Source organism: Mus pahari, chromosome 2, assembly GCF_900095145.1.
Source record: "Mus pahari chromosome 2, PAHARI_EIJ_v1.1, whole genome shotgun sequence".
NCBI classification, from domain to species: Eukaryota; Metazoa; Chordata; class Mammalia; order Rodentia; family Muridae; genus Mus; species Mus pahari.
In genome coordinates, this window is record NC_034591.1 from 135,282,815 (window position 1) to 135,306,420 (window position 23,606).

The 23,606-nt window shown below is 38.6% G+C and overlaps 1 protein-coding gene across 12 annotated transcripts in view; it reads right to left on the reverse strand.

The window, feature by feature from the left end:
- Positions 1 to 23,606, reverse strand: part of Erc1 (ELKS/RAB6-interacting/CAST family member 1) — a 295,346-nt gene that overhangs the window by 180,935 nt on the left and 90,805 nt on the right. For all 12 annotated transcript variants that reach the window (XR_003843179.1, XR_003843178.1, XM_029534691.1 and 9 more), the window contains 5 exons: positions 20,070 to 20,237; positions 12,068 to 12,205; positions 9,692 to 9,832; positions 8,337 to 8,477; positions 1,575 to 1,768 (listed from right to left, as the gene is read on the reverse strand). Coding sequence is in view for 10 of the 12 variants with exons in the window: in XM_029534691.1 (XP_029390551.1) it covers positions 1,575 to 1,768; positions 8,337 to 8,477; positions 9,692 to 9,832; positions 12,068 to 12,205; positions 20,070 to 20,237 (782 nt within the window). In the remaining 2 variants the exon portion in view is untranslated. The remainder of the gene's footprint in view (positions 1 to 1,574; positions 1,769 to 8,336; positions 8,478 to 9,691; positions 9,833 to 12,067; positions 12,206 to 20,069; positions 20,238 to 23,606) is intronic.

Below are 23,606 nucleotides of genomic sequence, written 5' to 3' on the forward strand. Positions count from 1 at the left end.
TAGGCAGGAATGAGAAACCCTATTATTTGCATTTTTGGTTCATTGACAGAATCAAAGTCTACAAATGTGGAATAGAAGAAATAGTAACTTGAAAGGAAAATATTAACCATACTACTAACTCCAAAATTTAAACTTCAGTAAATAATTTAAAGATGCTGTCAGAAACTTTCTAGCTTTCAAGAAAATAAATTATTACTTAAACATTTTTGTTCAAAATCTATACGAATTAGTGACTTCCAGGTGTCTAGAAGAATATGGTGACTCTGACTTTTCTACTGGAAAAGGTATTTATGTGTATTTGGGATATTATGTTAAACAGACCATATAAAAGGAAAAGGTAATAAGACTATGTCTTAGTCAGGGTTTCTATTCCTGCACAAACATCATGACCAAGAAGCAAGTTGGGGAGGAAAGGGTTTATTCAGCTTACATTTCCAAAGGATGTAGGACTGGAACTCAAGCAGGTCAGAGAGCAGGAGCTGATGCAGAAGCCATGGAGGGATGTTCTTTAATGGCTTGCCTCCCCTGGCTTGCTCAGCCTGCTCTCTTATAGAACCCAAGACTACCAGCCCAGAGATGGTCCCACCCACAAGGGGCCCTTCCCCTTTGGTCACTAATTGAGAAAATGCCCTGCAGTTGGATCTCATGGAGGCATTTCCCCAACTGAAGCTCCTTTCTCTGTGATAACTCCAGCTGTGTCAAGTTGACACAAAATTAAACAGTACAACTGACCCCTTGTCAACTTGACACACAAGCACATCACTAGTAAGCCTCAATCCTTAGTTCTTATTCATCCCCAAGATCTAAATAACTTTAAAATTCCCACAGTCTTTACATATTAAAAGCTCAATCCCTTTAAAATATCCAGTATCTTTTAAAATATAAAGTACTTTAAAATTCAAAGTCTCTTAACTGTGGGATTCACTAAAAAACTTCCTTCAAGAGGGAAAAATATCAGGGCACAGTCACAATCAAAAGCAAAAATCAATCTCCAATGCTTGATCTTCAATATAAAAGACAAGCAATATTCCAAGAGAGCTATCTCTGGTAGGACCTGTTCACATACAACTCACTATCAAGATTTCCAATTTAAAACCTGGTAAGACTCACCTATGAGTCTCTTACATTGGCATCATAATGTCCCTTCTAATTTAAAACTGACATGATTTGCTTTCCCATGCTCTAAATTATGCATTCTAAAAATTCACAGCCCAAAAGATTATGAGCTCAGCAACTTTTTAAACTTGAGAACCATTCACTCATTACACAAAACAATAATAAAACCAAGGATCCATTTGGACTCTCTGGAATATAGCTAGGAGAAAACTGGGCCCTTTCTCTTGTCAATGATGTTCAAGTGGTAGTTTCTCACTTTATCCCAATTCCATGTCATCTTTTAGTGACTGTAGCAAAGACTTCACACTGAGTTGGAAGAATAAGTAGATAATACAGTAGAAAAAGCTAGGAAGTGCCTAGTTCCGCTGAACATACTACTGGAAACATTTTCTCAAAAGTGGTAAAACATGGTTGAATTTTTCTGCCCCAGCGAGCAGCGCTTAGCTCCCCTTCCTTACCTTTCCAACTCAGCTATCTTCTTATCTTTGTCATTCTTCTCATTTTCCACCTCTTTCAAGATTTCCAAGAGACGGTCAACTTCTGTTTGGGCCTTGCTGGATTCATCTTTGTACCTGGAAATCTCTCTCTCCAACTGCTGTATTCGGTCACTCATCTCTGGACTGGCTCTGGCTTCCAATGTTGCTTCATGTGCCTACCCAAAAAAAAAAGTTTTCAAAGTCTGTACACTGGAAGTAGGTAATTAATCCACACCCTAAGAACTATTTATATTTCAATGCAAATAGTGTTATCAACTATTTAAATGGATAATCTTCAGTTTCTAATGGCTTCTCTTTGCTTATGGATCACATAGTAAAAATATTAGTAACAAATGGAGAAGAATTACTTTTACTTTAGTTTACAAATGGATTTCTTTTAAAATGCTATTTTATCTTGGAATATTTATTATGAGGCCCCAAATCATCATAACCCAACTGATACTTTAGAGTGAGACTAATGAAGAAGGCATGGGAGGGCTCTAAATCCTGATCTCACTCCTCTTACATCAACGGTGAGACTTAGTCCCATAGGCCCTAACTATACTTCCTTCTCCTTATGTAGCTTGACCAAACGTATAAATCATATGACCGGGGCTGGTGAGATGGCTCAGTGGGTAAGAGCACCCAAGGGGTCTTCCGAAGGTACAGAGTTCAAATCCCAGCAGAAGGTCCAGAGTTCAAATCCCAGCAACCACATGGTGGCTCGTAACCATCCATAACAAGATCTGACGCCCTCTTCTGGAGTGTCTGAAGACAGCTACAGTGTACTTACATATAATAAATAAATCATATGACCTACACTGTTCAGAATCACACGGATATAACTGATGCTGGGAAAATGGAGCTAAGAGGACAGAAATCTAACTGGGCATATGCTAACACTTTAATCCTAGTACTTGGAACAGGTGGATCTGTGTGATTTCAAAGCCAGCCTGATGTACAGAGTGAGTTCCAAGACAGCCAGAGCTACATAGTAAATTGTTTTGAAAACAACCTAAACAAACAAACAAACAAAAAGAAACAGCTACTCTCAAGTGTATTTTACTAAAGCAAAAAATTCAGAATTTTGCAAAACTGGGACTGACAATCAGACTCACTCTAAGAAAAAAAAGCAAGACTCACTCTAAGAACTAAGAAAATATATTATTCAGGGTTCTATTGTAAAACACAACCAATAATGTCAACATACTTTAGAGTATACTAAAATTTCCTTAATTTAAAATTAATTTCCAAGTGATAACTTGTAATTTTCTTGTTACTGGAAAGAATCCCTGAAAAGAAGAAACTTAAGGGAAGAGGGGTTGTTTCCACTGATGGTTAAAGGTGAAGTTTATCAAGGGGAAGGACCAGCAGATGGGGCTCCAGCAGAGGCAGTGTGAGCTGAGTGCTCAGCATGCCCGTTACATGTTGGGGACATATAGGAAGCAGAGAGCTCAGGTACAAGTACAACCTGGCTAAACCCTTAGGACTTAGTGACCTCCTCCTGCCATGCAGACTTCACTGTAAAAGCTGTACCTGCCAAAACAGGACTCCAGCTCAAGACCGAGCTTCAAATGGCTCGAAGCAACCTCAAGTATCCTTTCTCCCAAGTGTCTAAAGCCACATGTATATAAAGAAGGTGCTGAGTGAGAAGACAAAGACTAAAACATTCATTGTTTTCTTATTGAATAGGCAGAAAAATGTATTAATCTCTTTAAATATTTCAACAATATTAAAGGGGTAGATAAATTCTTCAGAAACCATTTTAGAAAATATGACACAAAGTAGTCTAAGAAAATGAAAAAATTTTGTGTAAATTAAGTCATAAAAGTATTATTTACATTTCTGAGAGTGAATGTTTCATCGAGTCCATTTAGGGTTCCATTCGGGGGGGGGGGGATTTACTTTCTACAACACTTACTGCCTTTCCTTTAATGTAATCGGAAGCAACTATGCATGGTGGAAGAGTAAAAAAATGAGTTCACTGTTCTCCAACCTACTGAGATCAGTTTGCTTCACATTGTTTGTGTAGTTAGAGAAGGAGGGAAATTCCTTTCTTCATCATCCTCTCATGGACTGGAGAAAGCTACAGTGACTCTGTTAATATAGAGTGTCTAACAGCAAGGAAGGGGGCAGGGCCTATTTCACAGACTGTTCATCATATTTATATATCAAGAAGAAAAAGAAACTGAAGATGCAAACAAAAGCAAAAATGAATAAAAACATCCCTAGTACACACACACACACACACACACACACACACACACACAAATAGGAAATAGGAAACAAAGAGGTTTGGGGGAGGGGAGTCACAAAAGACCAATTAACAGCAGTTTCTAATCAATGCCACTGAGATAAATCCAATTACATTTAACTATGGCTACTGTTTGTGCTATAAATATGTAAGTATAAATACCAGTGTTCTAGGGTTCGTACATGGTAGAGTATCCTCACTTTGAGGTCACCAGTTAGTTAAGTGTCAATTCCATGGAGAGCTCCTCTGCACCCTAGACCATGTGACTTACTTGACTTTGCTGGCTATGTGTCTATTTTCCCTAACAGAAACTATTAATTCTCTGAAGACAATGGGCAGTTCTATATTGTCTGTCACAACATCCTCATTATCCATTCTGTTAACTGACATAACAAATGAGTCTGTATAATTCACTCAAGATAATTTCAATTTAAAACAGAGAAAAGGCATATAAGATGACACTCAAGATAGTTTCTATTGATTTAAAACAGTCAAGAAACATAAGATGACTCAGTAGCTAAATGCTCTGGCTGCTCTTCCAAAGGACCAGAATTCAGTTTCCAGGAAGCTCTAATACACAAACATATACATTAAAAATAATAAAACTTGTTAAAAAATTTTAATCATATGTGTGTGTGCACGTGTGTGTGTGTGTGTGTGTGTGTGTGTCAGTTTGTGCATATGAATGTAGGTACCCACAGAGGCCAGAGGCACTGGATCTCTGGAACTGGAATTACAAATAGCTGGAAGCTGCTTGATGTGGGTGTTGGAAATCAAACCTCAGTCCTTTGGAAGAGCAATACATGCTGCTGAGCCATTCCTCCAGCCCTAATAATAAATCTTTAAAATATACCTTTAAAGTCAAATAAAAATAATACAGTCCATAGGAATAGTAGGAAAAGAAGAATAACTGGGGAAGAGGAGAGGAATGACCAGTAACTAAACAGAAGTGCAAAGTTAAATATAACTCAGGAGCCAATGATCCACAAGAAATAAACATTAAGAAAATCAATCTTCCGGGAAATGGACACACACACCTTTAATCCTAACACTCAAGAAACCGAAGCAGATGGATCTCTGTGAGTTTAAGGCCAGCCTGGTCTACAGAGTGAGTTCTAAGACAGCTAAGGCTTCACAGAGAAATCTGTATAGAAAACCCCCCAAGAAGAAGATAGAAGGAAAAAAGAGGAGGAGCAGGGGAGGGAGAGAAGAAAGAGGGAGAGAAGGAGGAGGAGAAGGAAGAAGAGGAAGAAGACAAGAAAGTGAAGAGGAGGAGAATGAGGAAGAAGATGAAGAGAAGGAAGAGGAGGAGGAAGAGAAAAAAGGAGGAAGAGGAAGATGATGAAGAGGAGAAGGAAAAAGAGAAGAAAGTTGCTATAAGGAGCAAGCATGAACCTTCACTTAATATCATAGCAAATTCTGTATCAGACTTTTATATCTAAACTCTGCTGAGTTCATTTATACTTTAAAATGGGATTCCAAGAATATTAAATCACATTAAAGACCTTTACAACTTTAATATCTATATACATACACAAACTCAAAAAAAAGAGATTTACCATGTCAATGGTAGAAACACTTATTTAAAGCAATTTTAAAGCTAACCATGATAGCATACATCCCAGTAAGCACTTGACAGGTGGAGGTAGTTGGAATTTCATGAGTTCCAATCCAGCCTGGTCTACACAGCAAGCTGCAGGACAGCTAGTGTTCTATAATGAGAATATACTTAATAAGTGAATTAGTCAACTTTGCAAATAAAGTAGCATATTTAATTCAAGATGTAAACCTAAGACACGAAGCACACACTTGTAATTCTAACACTCAGAAAGCACACAAAAACAACTTACTGGACAACAAAGTCTATAGAGACCCTCCCTGTTTCAGTAAATAAAACAATAAATGCAAACAAACATAAAAATACTGTGAACAGAGGAGAAATCATCTCAAAAGATTCAAAACAGTGTTCAACAAGCTCCAACATCCCCTCCTGATAAAAATTCTTAATACACTAGGTATAGGAAGTACTTGTCTCAACCTAGTAAGAACTATATATGAGAAACATAAACAATATGATCCCATGTGGGGAAAAACTCAAAGGATTCTCAATACAATCAGGAATAGGACAAAAGTGTCCACTCTACATTACAATTCAATATAGTACTTGAAGTCCTAGACACAGCAATAAGGGAAAAAAAAGAACTAAAAGGGATACAAACAAACCAGAACTGAGCTGGAAGTGTCCTCTCGGCTAGCCAGCTCTCATAGCACGGATGGTGCGCTGCACGCTACTAAGGGAGAAAAAGCAATGGTCTCCTCTAGCTAAGAACCCGATGAACTGTAACTCCACTTGCCAGGCAAGATATACCCCCCACCCCCAGTGCAATAGTGACACTATTGTTATGGGGACAACAGAGAACTCTATCATTAGTTTGGGGGCCCACTATACAATAAGTATTAACATTTCTAATGCTATAAACACAATTAAAGCACCTAGGGGTAGGAAGGTCTTAGTACTATTTAAGGGGTAACTTAGTGCTGGTCTTTAGCTAAGTTGGAATAGTGCCAAGCTGCTTTCTAAATACTTATAATTATACCCATGTATATTACTCTCTGTCTTAATCAGATAATCTTGTCTTTGGAATGAGAGATGGCAAAACACAAAAGACTCATGGTTGCTCAAGATACTAAGAAAAGGTGATGGTTTAGTGCTCAGCCCTCAACAACATATACCACTCCCTCTCGGGCTGAGGGAGCATTACTGAAGAGAAGGTATGAAGAATGTAAGGGTGAGACATATGCAGGAAAACTAGAAAATGCTACCTCGTGGGCATGATATATAGTTAATGCAGTCACGATCTCATGAAGAAGTGGCTGCTAGCAGTAGGCTTCCAGGAGATGGACCTACTGTCAACAGTCAACCGGGAATTGTGGAGGGTCCTATGTGGTCCTACCCCAGCCTGCTATACTATGATCTACTGAATAGACTGCAGGTGAGTGGCAAACACAGTGATCAGCTGATGAGCTCGACATGTTCCATTCATTAACATCATACCATGGTCACACAGCCCTGGTGTGTTGGTTTGTTTTTATTAACTCGACACAAGTTAAAACCGTCTAGGAAGAAGAAATCTCAATTGAGAGATTACCTCCATCAGGTTGTCTACAGTCTATGGGGTACTTTATTAACTAATTCTGATGTGGTGAGGCTCACCCCATGTGGGCAGTGTCACCCTGGGCAGATGGTCCTGGGTTGTATAGTAAGCCATGGAGATCAACCATCCTTCCATAGCCTCTGCCTCAGTTCCTGCCCTCACTGCTCATCATGGTGGACTGTAAGCTGTACGAAATAAACCGTTTGCTCCTCATGTTGTTTGTGGTTAAGGTGTTTATCACAGCAACAGAAAGTAAACTAAAACACCTGGCTTTAAACTCAGTGTAATACAAGAATCAAACAACAGGGGCTGGTGAGATGGCTCAGTGGTTAAGAGCACCGACTGCTCTTCCACAGGTCCTGAGTTCAAATCCCAGCAACCACATGGTGGCTCACAACCATCCATAACGAAATCTGATGCCCTCTTCTGGAGTGTCTGAAGATAGCTACAGTGTACTTACATATAATAAATAAATAAATAAATAAATAAATAAATAGAAAAGAAACAAACAACAGCAACAATTACAACAACAAAGCTGAATTCGAGAAAGGGACTTGGGGCATGTAAAAAAAATGAAAATGGGAGAGAAGGTGACAATAATCAAAATGTACAATATGTATTATGGAACTGTTAAAATAGCACAGACTTCAAAAATGACTCTAGTGACAAGCCAGGATGTTAATTCACTATCAAATTTCTAGGCTCAATTGGAGTGACTGAAAGCTACAGAATGGTATGAGCAAAGGGAAAGAGAAACAGCAAAGCGCAGTCTGCAGGAACCTTCTAGAAGCCACCTCCCGAGATCAAAGTCTTCCTCCTCCGTGTGCTGAAGCTTGATTTGGCAATGTTCATTACTGGGGTGATTGGAAACGAGTCAGCACATCTGACCAAATCTGTGGGTTAATCCCCGAACCACACAGTGATGGCACTGCTGAGGGGTCAGACTGAGAGGTGGGATCTCAGCAGAGGAAGCGGATCACTAAGGACACGATCTGAGATGAACACTTTGTCCTCGCTCCTATCTGCTTTCCTGACGGCCAGGATGCTCTGACTCACGAAACACTGAAAGCATTGGAATCATCTAAACTTGGACTGTAACTTCTCAAACTACGAATCTAAATAAATCTTTTCCTACTTCAGTACTGCTTATCTTAGGTATTTGGTCATAACCGCAACAACTAACCAAACTTAAAACAATAAAAAATAAAAATAACTGTAAATTCTTTATTGTCACTGTAAATCCTTAACTTTAAAAAAGTAAAAGGAAAAAAAGGCACTCAGAGCTATCTACAGTGTTCTTATGCAAAGAAAAATAATGGGAACTTTTTCTTCAACCTTTTTCAACTGTGACTCCATTTTTAGGCACTCTTCCTTCTTCTGCTCAAGAGCAATTTCTAGGGTCTTGAGCCGTGAGTCCTTTTTTAGTCCTGAGGAAGCCAGGGAAGAAGCATGCTCTTTGATATCCAAGAGAGAAGCCTAAAAGAAGGAAGACATAGTTACAATAAATACTCTGAAATAAAATGTGGATTTAATTTTTTTAACTTATATTCATAGTATTTGGAAGTTTCCATTTCAAGAACATCTATGAACTATAAAACTTTCAGACATTGGTTTAGCTTTCAGACATTAATTCAAAGCAGGTTGATTCTCAGTACTAATAAAGGGTCCTAAAATCGCCTGGGGATGAAACTCAGGTAAAGAGCTTGCCTTAGAGGCATTACGTCCTAGGTTCAATCTCCAGCTACACTTAAACCAGGCACAGAACACACCTGTAGCTGCAGAACTCAGGAGGTAGAGGCAGGAGGATCAGAAGTTGAAGGCTGAGTTACAGGAGGCCCTGTCTCAGAAACAGAACAAGGTTCTAACCCACTGCACTCATTCTCACAAGGTAAAAGGAGAATGAGCTTTACCAATAGAAGTAGCCAAACTCAGTAACTACACCGATTTGAGCATCCATTTGTCCCCTCTCTTAGCAGGAAATTCTTGTAGAAACTTACTTCTACAAACTTTCTACAGTTATTAGACAGACCTACTAGATTTGTCATTACACAAAACTGAACTTTGTAGCTACTTAAGTAATAATGACATTATTATTAAAAAATAAGAACAAAACACATGAAGTGAACCAAGTTATAGGCTAAGATGTTTCTAATAGTGGTTCTGGTTAGATTTCCTCCTTTTCTGTCACCTTCCTTACTGTTAGCAGTGTTTCTCCAAATGTAACTGGGCTTCAGCCACTCTAGGATCTGTATATAGATTGGGATCCCATAAGAAACCAACTCTTGGGCTGCAGAGACGGCTCAGAGGTTAAGAGCACTGACTACTCTTCCAGAGGTCCTGAGTTGAATTCCCAGCAACCACATGCTGGTTTACAATCCTCTGTAATGGGATCTGATGCCTTATTTTGGTGTGTCTGAAGATAGCTACAATGTACTCATATACATAAAATAAATAAATAATATTAAAAAAAAAAAAAAAAAAGAAAGAAAAAGAAAGAAACCAACTCTTAGAACAGAGAACAAGGCAGTAAAGGAGTAGGAAATAAACGAGCCAATCTTCTGTAGCCCTCACAGCTTCCTGAGTCTCTGGAACACCTGCCACAGGACACTAAGAAAATCTTTCTTCCTTGTCTGCACTGTGCAGACAGCAACAGATGTACACAATGCAACGAATAATTTGGTAAGCCTAACCTCCTTTTCTGAGAGGTCTCCTTGCAATAGGCTGACTTTCTCTTTCAAGTCTTTGAGATCTTTTTTGTAGGTATCAATCTCCTCTTGCTTCTCTCGCTCATCCCTGTCCCGTTGCTCCTTTAAGCGTTCAATTGTCCGTTCCTAAGGAGAAAGCACACCAAGACATGAGGATACTCCCATTTGTACCTACATCGTGTAACATTCTCTGCTTCTTCTGACAAACTCAACACTACCATCATCTATTAAAAGACAATGGTAAGCACTTCAAGAATTCAGTTTTCAAGGAACTCATTTTTCTTATTGCAACCAGTAATTTCCAACCTTGTTTATTTTTATTTTTATTCTTTTTTAAATATAAACTTTTTTTTTTTTGGTTTTTCTTTTTTCTTTTTTTTTTTTTTAAAGATTTATTTACTTATTATATGTAAGTACACTGTTGCTGTTTTCAGACACTCCAGAAGAGGGCGTCGGATCTTGTTATGGATGGTTATGAGCCACCATGTGTTTGCTGGGATTTGAACTCCGGACCTTTGGAAGAGCAATCAGGTGCTCTTACCCACTGAGCCATCTCACCAGCCCCCTTGTTTATTTTTAAATACCAAGAGTCAGTTTCCAATCATTTGAAATATCATTAGATAGCACTAACGCATTCTCTTGAAACATTTCCATTAAAATTCAATTTCCAAATAACTAGAAACTTACGTGTATGTCCCTCGGACTATAAAATAACACATATTTCTTCACTATAATAATACTGACACAGACTACCTACAAAACAATAGGAATTACTCATAACTCATATATCAAAAGTAGGGGGAGCTATGATAAACTGATCTTAGATAAGAGGACAGAGAAGTGATAGAAAAATTTAAACTTCTGCTCAGGAAGCGTGAAGGCTAAAGCAATTTAAGTATAGTTCTGGGTAATGTTTCTAAACACACTCAGAGAACATGCATTCATCCTGGCAAGTAGATCAAATCTTTCTGAGTCCAAAAAACCTAACAAATGTTGCCTTATGCCTCTAAAAAAAGAAAAACAAAAACTAATTAAATATCTCAAAGAAGTACAGCATCATGAGATAGCCTTTTTTTTGGGGGGGGGGGACATGAGAAAGGGTTTTTCTGCATAGCTCTGGCTGTCCTGGAACTAGTATAAGATAACCTTTTAATGCCAACACTTGGGACTTGGAGGTAGGAGAATCAAGAGTTAAAGACAGCCCTGAGTGTAATGACTAGTGTTGGCTGCCAACTTGACTACATCTGGAATTAACTAAAACCCAAATGGCTGGGCACATCTAGCTCTCTTCTCCTACTTGTTCTCACTCTCACTAGCAAGTCCATTTCTTCCTCAGGGTTCTGGCATATACTGAAGACCCCCTGAAACATTCAGCATTGTGGACTGAAAACCACCGGATTCTACCTTCCCCTGGTAGACCCTCATTGTTGAACTAGCTGGACCACAGCCTGTAAGTCATTCTAATAAAACCTCATTATATAGATGGATGATATATAGATATAGACAGACAGATGGATGGTAGATTTATTCATCACTTGTTCCTCTACAGAACCTAAGACACTGAGCTACATAGCGAGCCTGAGGCTAGCCTAAGCCACATGAGACCTCATCACAAAACAATACCCCCTCCAAAATGAACAATAAGAAACAAACAAAAACACCATAAGGAGATTCTCTAAAATACGTTCTCACCACTTTTTCATATGCTCATAAAGATAAAACAAAGTAATATAAGCCAAGGTCCTAGAGAGATGGGTCAGTGGTTAAGAGCACTGACCACTCATCCAGAGGACTCAGGTTCAATTCCCAGCACCCACCTGGCAGCTCACAACTGTCTCTAACTCCAGTACCAGGGGATCCAATGCCCTCTCTGGCCTTTGGGGCACAAGGCACACATGTGATGGTCAGACACAGATACAAGCAAAATTTAAAAATTATTTTAGAAGTAAGCCAATGTTAGAAAATTAGTAAGAATGTAACATTCATGAATAATATTTATGAATATGCCGTGGTAGGAAGGAAACAGAGCAGAGTAAGTCTGGGATAACACCCTGATGATCAATGTCGAATCTCCTGCACATCTAGCTAATCAAATAACGAATTTTTGTTTCCTTTAGAAAGCAGAAAAATAGGGAACACATGCTGAATCTTTAGGAAATGTGGCTATGGTCTTTTGGTGTACAGCCAATCTTGCCCAGAAGTTGGTGCTAACTCTAAGAGTAACTAGACTGTTTCCACTTTACACTATCACATCGCAGCATGGAAGCTCCTGTGAAAGGATTTCCTCTGTATTTATAGCCAATTCTAGGGTAATGAGAAAGCAGAAAACAAAGTCTGGGAAGAGTCAAGCCAGTCGCTTACTTTATCTGCAAGGGCCTCCTCCAGCGTTGTCAGAGCCGTGTCTGTGTTAGTGGTATCCGCCTGAAGAGACTTGACTCGCTCCTTCAAGCTGCTCATTTGCTTTTCTTTATCTCTTAGTTGTTCCTGAAGATTTTCTATCTAAATATACATATACATTTAAGGAAAAAAATTAAAAAGGGTACAAATAGGCATAATAAAAATTATTTAAGACATAAACAAATTATGATGTGGGTATGTATATGTGTTCTCTGTAGAAATAATTTAAACTTAATTGTTTCAAAATTATATGCTGAACCCTACTGCAGCCAGAATTTTGTACCACCACAGAGAAAACATTCTATGAACATATATACAGATATGTAAATCCCTAGGTATGTTTTGAGGCACAAAGTTTCAATGTGAAGTCAGAATGCTGAGAGGGACTGCAATGGATCCATAAGAAACACAATCATTTCTAAGATGCCACTGTGTACAACAAACTGAAGGACAAAGAACCACACAGAAAACCAAATTATAAAGAAAAAACTCTTTGTATGTTAGTGTTTAGAAACACCCTTAATACAACAAGTATTTTTGGTGAAACTTCTTGCTGTGATCATTCATTTCTTCTCACACACTTAAATGCATTCATTTTCTCAAAAGAATTATTTATTTCTCCTACCCAAGTACTAACCAGACCTGACCCTTGGCTTACAAGATCAGACACGACTAGACACATTCAGAGTCCTATGTCAGTAGACAATTACTAATTTCCTTGTAATATGCCAGGCACTGAGAATACTAAGAAAAATGAAGAGGTCACCTCTACTGTATGACATGAGAAGAGAGAAAGAATGACCCATTATGAAACTGAAACTGAGCAAAAGACGGACTTACTGGCCTACTGAGGGACAGACTTTGAATTTCAGAGAGATTGGAATACATAGAGGTTTCAAAGCTAGAAATGAGCTGTCAACTTTACATAATTTTCATGGCTGTGGAAATGAAATTTAAACCAACTTCCACACAGACTTGGTAAATAATTCTGGGATTCTATTTGCTTAGGTCAGAGATTATATAAACTAGAGATTAAGACAAACCAAGCATATTAGTGCATGCCTACAATCTCAGCACTTTGGGAGAAAGAGGCAGAAGAATCAAGAGTTCTTGGTCAAGCTGGATGAATGGATAGATGGATGGATGGATGGGAGTATGGATGATGAATGGATGGATAACTAAGACAGATGGAAATTAAAGGAGATACTATAAAATATGGCGAAGTATATTTATGGCCATGTGTGCTTGAGGTCTAAATGCTGCCTGGACTTACTTGTCCCATTTGCCCCAAGATTTTGGGGAATTTTGCCATTATCTTATTGAAGAAGCTTTCTATGCCTCCAGCTCTTGTCCCTCAAGTATACAAATGAGCCAGAAATTTGGGCTTTACATTTGCTCTTTATGATTTATTTCTCTTTTAATAGTTAAATTATTACAAATTATTAGCTATAAATTATTATAGTTGAATTATTAAAAGCATGACTAAGAAGGAATATTTCACTCTAAAAGAGAAATACACCAAGTAAATTAAAGGCAAATATATTAGAGCAATGGAAGTCTTCATAGAAAGTACTCTACATGCTCGGACGACATGGAATGATATATTTCAGCCCTCAAAGGAAATAACTACTAAGATTATTGCACTTGGTTGAGGGTTAAGGGAATCCTACAGGCACCAGAGAAGTTAGTAAACACCATTAAGATCACAGGCAGTAATTGCATGGATCTCTGAGTTCAAGGTCAGCCTGGTCTCCAGAGATAGTTCCAGAACAGCCAAAGCTCAAAAACAAAGCAAAACAAAACAAAACAAAACTGAGCATGAATAACTCCTACTAGAAATATGTCAATAAGAAGTAATAAAGAATAGTATCAACACAGTAGATCATCAAATTTATAAGATATAGAAAAAGATATTCAAATCTATAAGAAGAAAACTGGAATGAGATATAATAATTTTATATACACCAAGTATTGAAAGAGCATCAAATTTTATTTAAAACAAACAAACAAAAAAGCTACTAAACAAAAAAAAATTAGGCCCAATATAATAACAGTGAGTGGCATAGCAAGAATTTTTAGAACTAGAAAAAAGTACCAAAATTCATGTAGGAGCGCACATAAATAATCTTTAAGTAGCCAAAAATACCTAAGCAAACAGCAATACTGGAGGCAATATTGAGGACACTGTAACAAAAGGAACATGGGGCTGGCATTTAAAAAGGGGAGAAGGGGGAGCATGAACTAGATAAACACAAGTAGACTCATAAAGGTATTTTTTCTAACTGAGTCTCAATCCCAATCAAAGGTGTTAAAAAAACTAGATATCCATATATATAGGATATCAACACTAGACCCTTATCTTAGTCTACCAAAAAGAAAAAGAAAAAAAAAAGGCATGTTGAGAGTGCTGGTTTTCTTTAAAAGAAAACACAGAAGTGTAATAATATGTTTTCATTTTTAATCCCAGGTGTGGGATATGGGGCTGCCTCAGATTTTCCACAGCAGCTAATCATGATTATCGTCTTGTACTCTATCAGGGGCATTATTTTGCCAGCTGCAGATAATTCAGATAATTTCTGCGACTGTGTTATGTGTGAAAATCTCAGGATTTTTCAGAGGGTATATAATGCTAGCGTCCCGAGAGGTCAGTTGTTGGGTTGTAGGTTTGTTATTGTTGGTCACTGTTTGTTAAATAGGCATGCACAAAGAAGAAACAAGAGTACATTAGATATCCTGACAGCAAAGATCAAACTTGCCCCAAGGAACTCAAGATCCCTCATCAGCAGGAAGTAGTCTAGTGACGAAGGCATCCGTTTCCTTTCTTTCCTTTTTCAATCCTATCTCGTGTTGGGGTTATAATGGTGGGAAAAAGGTGGAGAAGAGTGGAAAGAAAAAGAACTCACAGAGTAGACAAACACCAGCTACAAGGACAAGATACAGTAAGATCTAAAATTTAATCTGGAACTTCAGGAAACCCTGGGGGAACACTTCAGAATACTGACATGGGCAGATTTCCTAGATAAGACTTTAAAAGAAAACTTAGAGTTAAACAGCTGAAGGATGAGAAAATCTGAAGAGACACAAAAGAAACGTAAATAGTCAATACCGTTAAAAAAAATTCATTTAGTTATCAGGCAAATAAAGACTTACTAGAGTTAAAATGGATCTTATTTTTTTCAAAAATTAGTAGAATTTGAGGGAAAGGAAGCCCTTATGCATTGTTAGGAGCATAAGTTGATAATCCCAGTGTGCAATACAATATGGAAGCTCTTCCAAACATTAAAGATAGAACTACCATATCATTTTCCCATCTCTGAGTTTTTAAACAGAAAAATGAAATCAGCACATAAAAGATACATATAAGCTTAATGTAAAATTCACAATTGCCCAATGTGGAATCAACCAAAGTGCCAGACAACAGGCGAAAGAATGCGGTATGTAAACAACATATTACTCAGCCATGAAGAACAAGATTCTGTGACTTCCAGGAAAATGGAAGGGCATGGAACTCAAGTGAAATAACCTCAAGTTCTGTGTGTGTGCTAAGGACCTGAAGCCAGAAAATGTGCTATTATAGACCAAGAAGGAGTCAAGGGGAAACTAGGGAGCAGGTATAAAAGTGGGCAGACATTATCAGTACACTGGGTGTTTTTGTAGTGTGGTGTCATTACAATAACCCCTTCTGTGGCTTTAGGGAGATATAAAGATGGTACTTTTATTGATAGACATGCAGACTAAAGAACTGACAAAGATGATAGCCTTCCGCTTTTACATGGTTTTGATTTCTACTCTGTATTTCTAGTTACCTGGGGTTAAATGAAATATTAGGGGAAATATTAGATAAAATGTTCTAGGGAAAAAGCAATTATTCAGCCAGGTATGGTAGCACTATAGTTGGGATTTCAGGGAACTGAGTCAGGAGGATCATGAATTCAAATCCAGTCTGTGTTATATTGAAGAAACTGTCTCCAAATACCCACTCTAGGAAGGAGTGGTTAGAAATTTTCAGTTGCAGACTGCTCCAAGTAGTATGGGTAACTCTCATGCAGCCCTGTCTGGAACATGAACCATCTATCTGTCAAATATAGCCACACTATAGACAGTATCCAGACAAACTGCTGTAGAAGTGGACTACTTTATAATCCTGTGTTGATTTATTTTTTACATTAGTTTATTTATTACGTGGCTGTCTGGATACACTCATGCCATGGTGTAAATATGGAGAACAGAGGACAGCTTGCTAGACTGAGTTCTTTCCTTCTACCATACGGGTTCCAGAGATCCAACTCAGGTTGCTAGGTTCAGTGTCAAGCCTCCCTGGTCCCCCACGGTCTTTTTATGGATACTCTACCTAATACAGACAAAATTCAGTAAGTACCTATTTAAGCATGCATCCAATTTTGGCTTGAGAAAAAATTTGTGATTATCTATTAAACAAGCACTTATTCTAAAGATAAAGTCTAACACAGGTGAATTAAAATACAAATATTTTTAAATTAGTTATTCTCAAAAAATTCTATTCCTTAAAACAACCTTTCTAACCATCACATTTATTGAGTTAGAAATAAAATATTACATCATGCAAGGATGTCTTCTCTCTACCTGATTTTTATAAGAAAAAAACTGATACCAGAGAAAAACCAAAACTAAATGCAATGCTCTATGAGGAATTCACTGAATCTACATACCAATTATACACTGCCGCAGATTTACTTCCATCCTTTCTTTTGGTTTTTATCAGCATTGCACAGTTGTCAGAAGCTATCACGTTTCACTGAGTGACTTGTGAGTGGATATAAATCCACGTAAGTCTAGTCAAGTGGAACTAAGGACTCTGCCTTGGAAGCCCTAATCCCTACCAAGGAGTGACTTCCTCTACCAAACAAATCCCAAAGCACTTCCCTCAATCACCGGGACCACTTGAGAACTGCTTTGACAATACCTCCACAAGCTATTTTAAGCAGAATTAAATTTATTAAAATGAAGCCCATCAATCAGAAAGGCCTTGACCTTCTTTTTTTACAAATACTTTCCAGGTTCAATTCCCAACACCCACATGGCAACTCAGAGCTGTCTATAACTCAAGTTCCAGGAAATCCAATGTCCTCTTCTGGCCTCCATACTTACCATGTATGCATATGGTACACAGACATAGAGGCAGTCAAAACATCTATACATACAAAATAATAGAAATATCTTTTTAAAACTTTAAACAGCTTATCATACTAGAATTGCTAAAAGATGAGGCCTTTAAGGCACCAGCAACAGTGAGATTGCTCAGTGCCTATCATATGTGTGAACCAATGCTTTCGGGTTTTCTTAATGGCTACACAGAAAAAATACCTGAGATCTAATAAAAACCCAGATGGTTTTTAAAATAATTAAATCAATAACCTAGGCTTAAACTCCAAAAGGAAAACTTCATTTTATTATTTATAACACTAACAAAGTGTTAGAAAAGACAAAGCCAAAGGAGATTGGCTAAAGCAAACAGTACACCAGGCGGGGGACAGGCAACCGTTACAGCTAACATTCTCAAAGCTAAGATGCAGAAATGTGTTTGTTACTTACTGCTGTATTTAAAAAGAACATTTACTAAAGATACGACCAATATTTTCTCAACTTAAGAGCAAAGCTTAGGAGCTGGAAGTGGCTTTGAGGCTGAGAGCCCTTTCTGCCCTTGCAGAGGGCCTGAGATCAGCTACCAACACCCTTGTCGGGCAACTCACAACCACAACACTGGAGCTCCAGGGGACCCTACACTGTCTTCTAGACTCCATTTGCACCTGCATTCACACATTCAGATTTCAATACACAGACAATACACACAATTAAAAAGAAAATCAAATCTTAAAAGGAAATCTTAAAACAAAAGCTTATTTTTATACCTTTTTTCTTTTCCTTTGTCACATTTTCAAATGCCCAGGATAGATAGTCATAGTTTTATTTATAATAATAAAAGAAAAAGAAGTGCTATCTATGTTATCCAGGATATCTCAGGTAAGAGTCTGTCATCATACACACTCAATAACATAGAATGGGAGGAGAGAGATGTTCACCAAGGGAGGTGCTTGTGCAAAGGCCTGACTGGCAACCTAAACTTGACCTACAAGTGCCCCAAGGTGGCAAGAATGAACTAAGCCCCTGGAACTGTCCTCCAACCTCCATAGCAGTGCCATGGCTCAACATTCATGCACACAAATTATTACTTTCAAAGAAACCACAAAAGATTTCTACAAGGCAGCCAAGAGCCCTTTATTAACCTATTCCTGTCACGGGCTTATTCTTGAGACATTAATACAGTTATATGTTAATAGAGGAGTTTTCTGTAACACCAAAGAAAAGATGAGAGACAGCAAATGAATTCAAAGAATCACAGATTTTGAGACTTGATTAGAAAGTGTAGGAAATAGTAATAAGGTACTTTATTTGCTTAAAATAAAAATTTCAGTTCATCTCACCAAGGCAAAATAAGCAAGCAATGAAAGTTAAGCAGAAGGGATTCCTGGTACATTTGTGCAAACAAAATACAAAAGACAATAGCATGCATCCAGCAAGTCATACAAATTTGACAAGGTAGCTAAGATCTGAATATTTACCTTTTTCCAAGCTCACCGGTTTGTTGTAAAGATACTCTATCATAAAACTCCTTTAACGGAAATTCTAGAAAGTAGGAGCCCAGTACCAATCAACTGTGAACTCTGGCCATCTGTTATTGCCGACTGTCTTCTCTGATCACAGTATATACAGACGTGACTATTACACAAAAACTCGAAGACTCAGAGTGAGCAATCCAGCCCAGGAGAACCAGGACAGCTCAGTCCAGGGACAAACAATCTGTCAATTACCACAGTTGTTCACTCTGTCAACCACAGAGTCCCAGTTGACCTTCCCAGAGAACTCAGATGACTACCATCCCTGCTCATGGCTACTTCTTTCTTGGCTACTGTTAGCTAGTTAACAATAAACTAAGAAAATGTCAAACATTGCAAATCTATCATTTCAACAGAAATAAACTTTAAGTTGAAATGAACCTTGAGGTAACAGCTATGGGCATGTTACCTTGTCTATAATACGTACAGTACAAAGAACTTTCTTGCTGAACTAGAAGATGATTCAGCCTTTTTATTTGCAGAGAATTGTGTCTGATGTTTTCACTTTACATTCATTTGTTCTCATTTACTTCTTATAACTGTAAAACTTGAAACATTATAAATATTGGTTTATTATTTTGTTAGTATATGCTAATCTAATTGTTTTAAAAATTTAGTGAATTTTCTATCTTTGTGTTCACACTGCTTGATTCTCTGTACTTTGGAGACAACCTGCACATGGAGAAGCACATACATATTCTCATTCTGTTTACATTATTTTGGTATCTTCCTGACATCTGTATAGCCTTTATACAGCAAAAGCATATATATTTGGATATATGTGTAAGTTAAAAACTGGAAAAGTATCAGTAGTTTATTTTTATTCCAAAAGAAACCTATTTCCAATAACTGTTATGGTCTAAGGTGAGTCAGTCTCCCACTGCTGCCATCACTCCCTCACAGGAAGGAGCACTGCGGCTGATAGAGGAAAGCACCTGCACAGTGTATGTGTATTACAGCAACAGGCTTTACTCTTCAAAACTGTCATCTAAGTAATGAAATGGATGATAAAGGTGCAATATTAATGCATTTCTATTCCAATTAAAGATAGTAGAGGTAGGTCAGGTGGCCAAATAGTCAGTCAATTTCTAAGACATTTGAGAAACAGGATGAGAAATCCTACTGAAAGACAGGGATACTACTGAGTTCATTAAAGACTGAACACGAAGAGCAGTTGTAGCAATCTATCTCCTGCACCAACAGTTCCAAGTACTCTGTATAATCCAAACAGAAGGCAGAAGGAGAATGGCAGTATGCTCGGAATAAGGTTCTGTCACAAGTGGGCCACTGTGCTCACAACACCTGTGCCTTACCTTCTTCTGGAGAACATTGACCTTCCGTTCCTTCACGTCCAGCATGTCCTTGAGGTCATGTATCTCTCCAGCTTGTGTGCCCTTCTCCTCAGCCATATCTTGGATTTGCTTGGTTTTTTTATTGAGCATAGTCTCCTTTTCTTCCAAACGCAATCGAAGAGCATCCACCTGAGAACAGAAGATTACTAACGATGAATGGAACAGAAAGGAGAGGAATAGAATTCCTTGGAATAGAGTTGCCATATTTTAAAAATAATAAAACTGGGATTGTGGAGAATTAAATTATTTTAAAAATTACAATAAGCAGTGAAATGATAGAACTTAAGCATTCCAAATTTACCATATTCAAAGGATACTAACTAAGAAGCACATAGGTAGCAGTGCACAGGAGTCAGTAGCCTTCCTCTAAAGGGATTATCAGCCAAGAAGACTGTTGAAAGAGCCAGCATTTGAACCGGGTTACAAGTGACAAGTAGCCCTCACTAGATATGAAACAGAAAGTGGCATACACATTTTAGGAAAAGAAAGAGAATGTTTTTGAAACTTAAATACCCAACACAGCATGTTTTAGTTAACTCAGTTAAGATGGCTGAGCATAAAGCAAAAGAAGGACATGAGATAAACGAAACAACATATTAAACCAGCTGCCAAATAAGGTACTTAATTTTATCCTGTTTACAAATGAAAGTCAATAAAAGACTTGTAAGGAAAAAATGATAGTCGATATTTATATTCTAGAAAAATCATACTACTCTGGTCCCTGGAACACAAAGACATTTGAGTTTCGCCCTTGTAAAGAATTCAGAACCTAACGGAGAAGACAGCAGCATGGGGAACTTAAGTACTTTACAGGGATCACAGAAACTAGAGTACAGTGTTTTCTAAGAGTACAGAATAGGGACTGGAGAGATGCTCCAGGGCATAATGAATGACCAAGAATGACAACCTGCGCTCAATCCCCAGAACACACAACAGGAGGACTGACTCTCACAAGCTGTCCTTTTATACCCACACACGCATGCACACACGCACGCACCAAGTGTAAGTTTAAGGATCTGTGACTAGGTGCTGGTGAAGCTTGGACCATTATGAAGGAAGAGCAACAGTGAGGAAGATAATGGGAGAAACTACAGAATGGAGGTGCCATAAATAACGACAGACAGAACAGATGGTAACTTCTCACTAAGCTACACACAGAATGCTTAAGGCTAGTAGCAGGTAAGAAGCCACGGAAAAGGAGGCTAAGGGCACCAGGGTCAGGTCTCGAAGTCTGAATTTTATTGCCTATAAAAAGGACACATGGGAGAGAAGAGCCAAAGATAAGCCTCTACCTTTCTGATGAAGACTAGTGAGCTTCACCTATGGAAGGAAGCAAGACCCTTATTTCCTAACAATCTGCCTCACAATAACTGACATACATGATAAAAAATACCACCCAACAAGCTAGAAATCCCAAACATCTTGCTCTTTAACTTCTTATAACTGAGAAAAAAAAAAAAAAAGAAAGAAAGAAAGAAAGTACCATGGGGGTGATGGCAGTGGTGGTGCGCCCCTTTGATCACAGCAGTCAAGAGGCAGAGGCAGGTGGACCTTTGTGAGTTCGAGGCCAGCCTGGTCTACTGAGTGGGTTCTAGGATGGCCAAGCCTATATAGAGAAACTCACTCTTGACAAAGAAACAAATAAACAAAGTTAAATGAAGTACCAAAAACTGGGCTGCCTTAAACAGAAACCATTTCCCACACAAATCTGGAGGCTAAGTATGGTCTAAAGAGTAAAGATGTCTATAGGGCTAAGCTCCCTCTGAGGATGGGACCCACTCTTTGCCTGTCCTACATTCCTGGAAAATCTTGGCCTTGAACACATCTGCAAAATGCCTGTGGGCCTTCTAATGAAAATGGCCTCTATGGGCTCATTTGTTTAAAATACTTGGGCCCCAGTTGGTAGAACTATTGAGGAAGGGTCAAGGGCTTCTTGGAGGTGATATATCACTGGAGACTCACCTCTCTCTCTCTCTCTCTCTCTCTCTCTCTCTCCCTGTCTCTCTGTCTCTCTCTCCCCCTCCCTCACTCTCTCTCTTTCCCCCTCTCTCCCCCACCCCCCCTCTCTCTAGATGTGAGCGCTCAGCTGTTCTTACCACTGTGTCTTTGCACCATCATCATGGACTCTAACCTTCTAAAATTGAGTCATTCAAATGCTTTCTTTCTTATGTTGCCTTGACCATAGTGTTTTGTTCCCAGCAATAGAAAAGTAACTAAGTGAGAGTCTATTTAAATATGTCACAATCTGCAGTTTGGGTAGAAAGGGATTTGTGGAGGACTCTATTAAATTTAAAACACAAACTGTTATAAAACACTCCAAAATGCTAACCTTTAACAAACTTCTTAAAATTAACAGATGAGTACTCACATGAACATCCACAAGTGTGCACATAAAGAGACACAAATTCACTAATGACTGAAAATGAAGAGACCCATGAGTCTAAAATGGTATATAGTAAGAGGTATGCCATCTCCCTGGTTGTCTTGGGAGACAAAAAGTAAGATCTCAGGGCAAAACAACCTGAGGCTGGGACAGATACAAGCCCCACTGTGCAGCTCTTCCTCTGGAAGACCCTGAAGCATATTGGTGCTAGGAATAGAGCTACACAGTTCATGCTCAGAACTCTGATCCTGCAGCTTCTCAATATTCTTCCACGTTACAAAAGGCTCTATGGTGCATTTAGAAGCTGGACCTGTCAATATTTATCAAACGCTAAATTGAAACTTAGACTAGCTTCAGGGCTGAGGTATAGCTCACTTGCGCTATGCGTGCTCCCCTAGCCCTCAGGGAGCACAGGGAGTTCAGTCCCCAGCCTCACATTATCTATAGCAGTTTCCTCCAGGTTCCTCCCTGGGCAGACTCTCACCTCCCCCATTCCCTTGATGGAAGCTTTAAAAAAAAAAAAAAAGTCTATCTTTTTTTTCTCTTTTTGATCCCTCTCTGATGGCGGTGCTTTTCCATTTGAGAGTTTCTTTTTCCCCTGCAGCCTTCTCAATCTCTGTCACTTTCACTCTTCTGAGGTTCTGTGTCTGTCATTCCTATTTCAGGCTGCGGCCACAGTCATGTTCACATGATCCTCAACTGCCATCTTCACTTCCTGGTAAAAACAACTCGCCATCCCCTGCGCCAGTGGCCCTCCTTACTGTATCTGCATGAACTTCTTTCTATGACAAACTCAGCAGTACCCCTAGATAACTGCCCTTCCCCTAAGGCCCCAGTAGCAACCCTAGGCCTCTCCACAGACAAAGGCAGGAAGATGCTTGTTGATTTAAGGTAGTAACTCCATGTTTGCATGAGGCTGGAGAGACAGCACAACAGTGAAGAACACTTGCTGCTTTTCTACAAGTCTCAGATTTGATTCCCAATACCATGTGGCAGCTCACAATTGTCTGTTGTAACTCCAGTTTTAGGGGATCCAAAGCCATCTTCTGGTCTCTGTGGGCACATGGCATGAAAGTCACACTTAGGCATACATATAGATTACCCATGCTCATAAA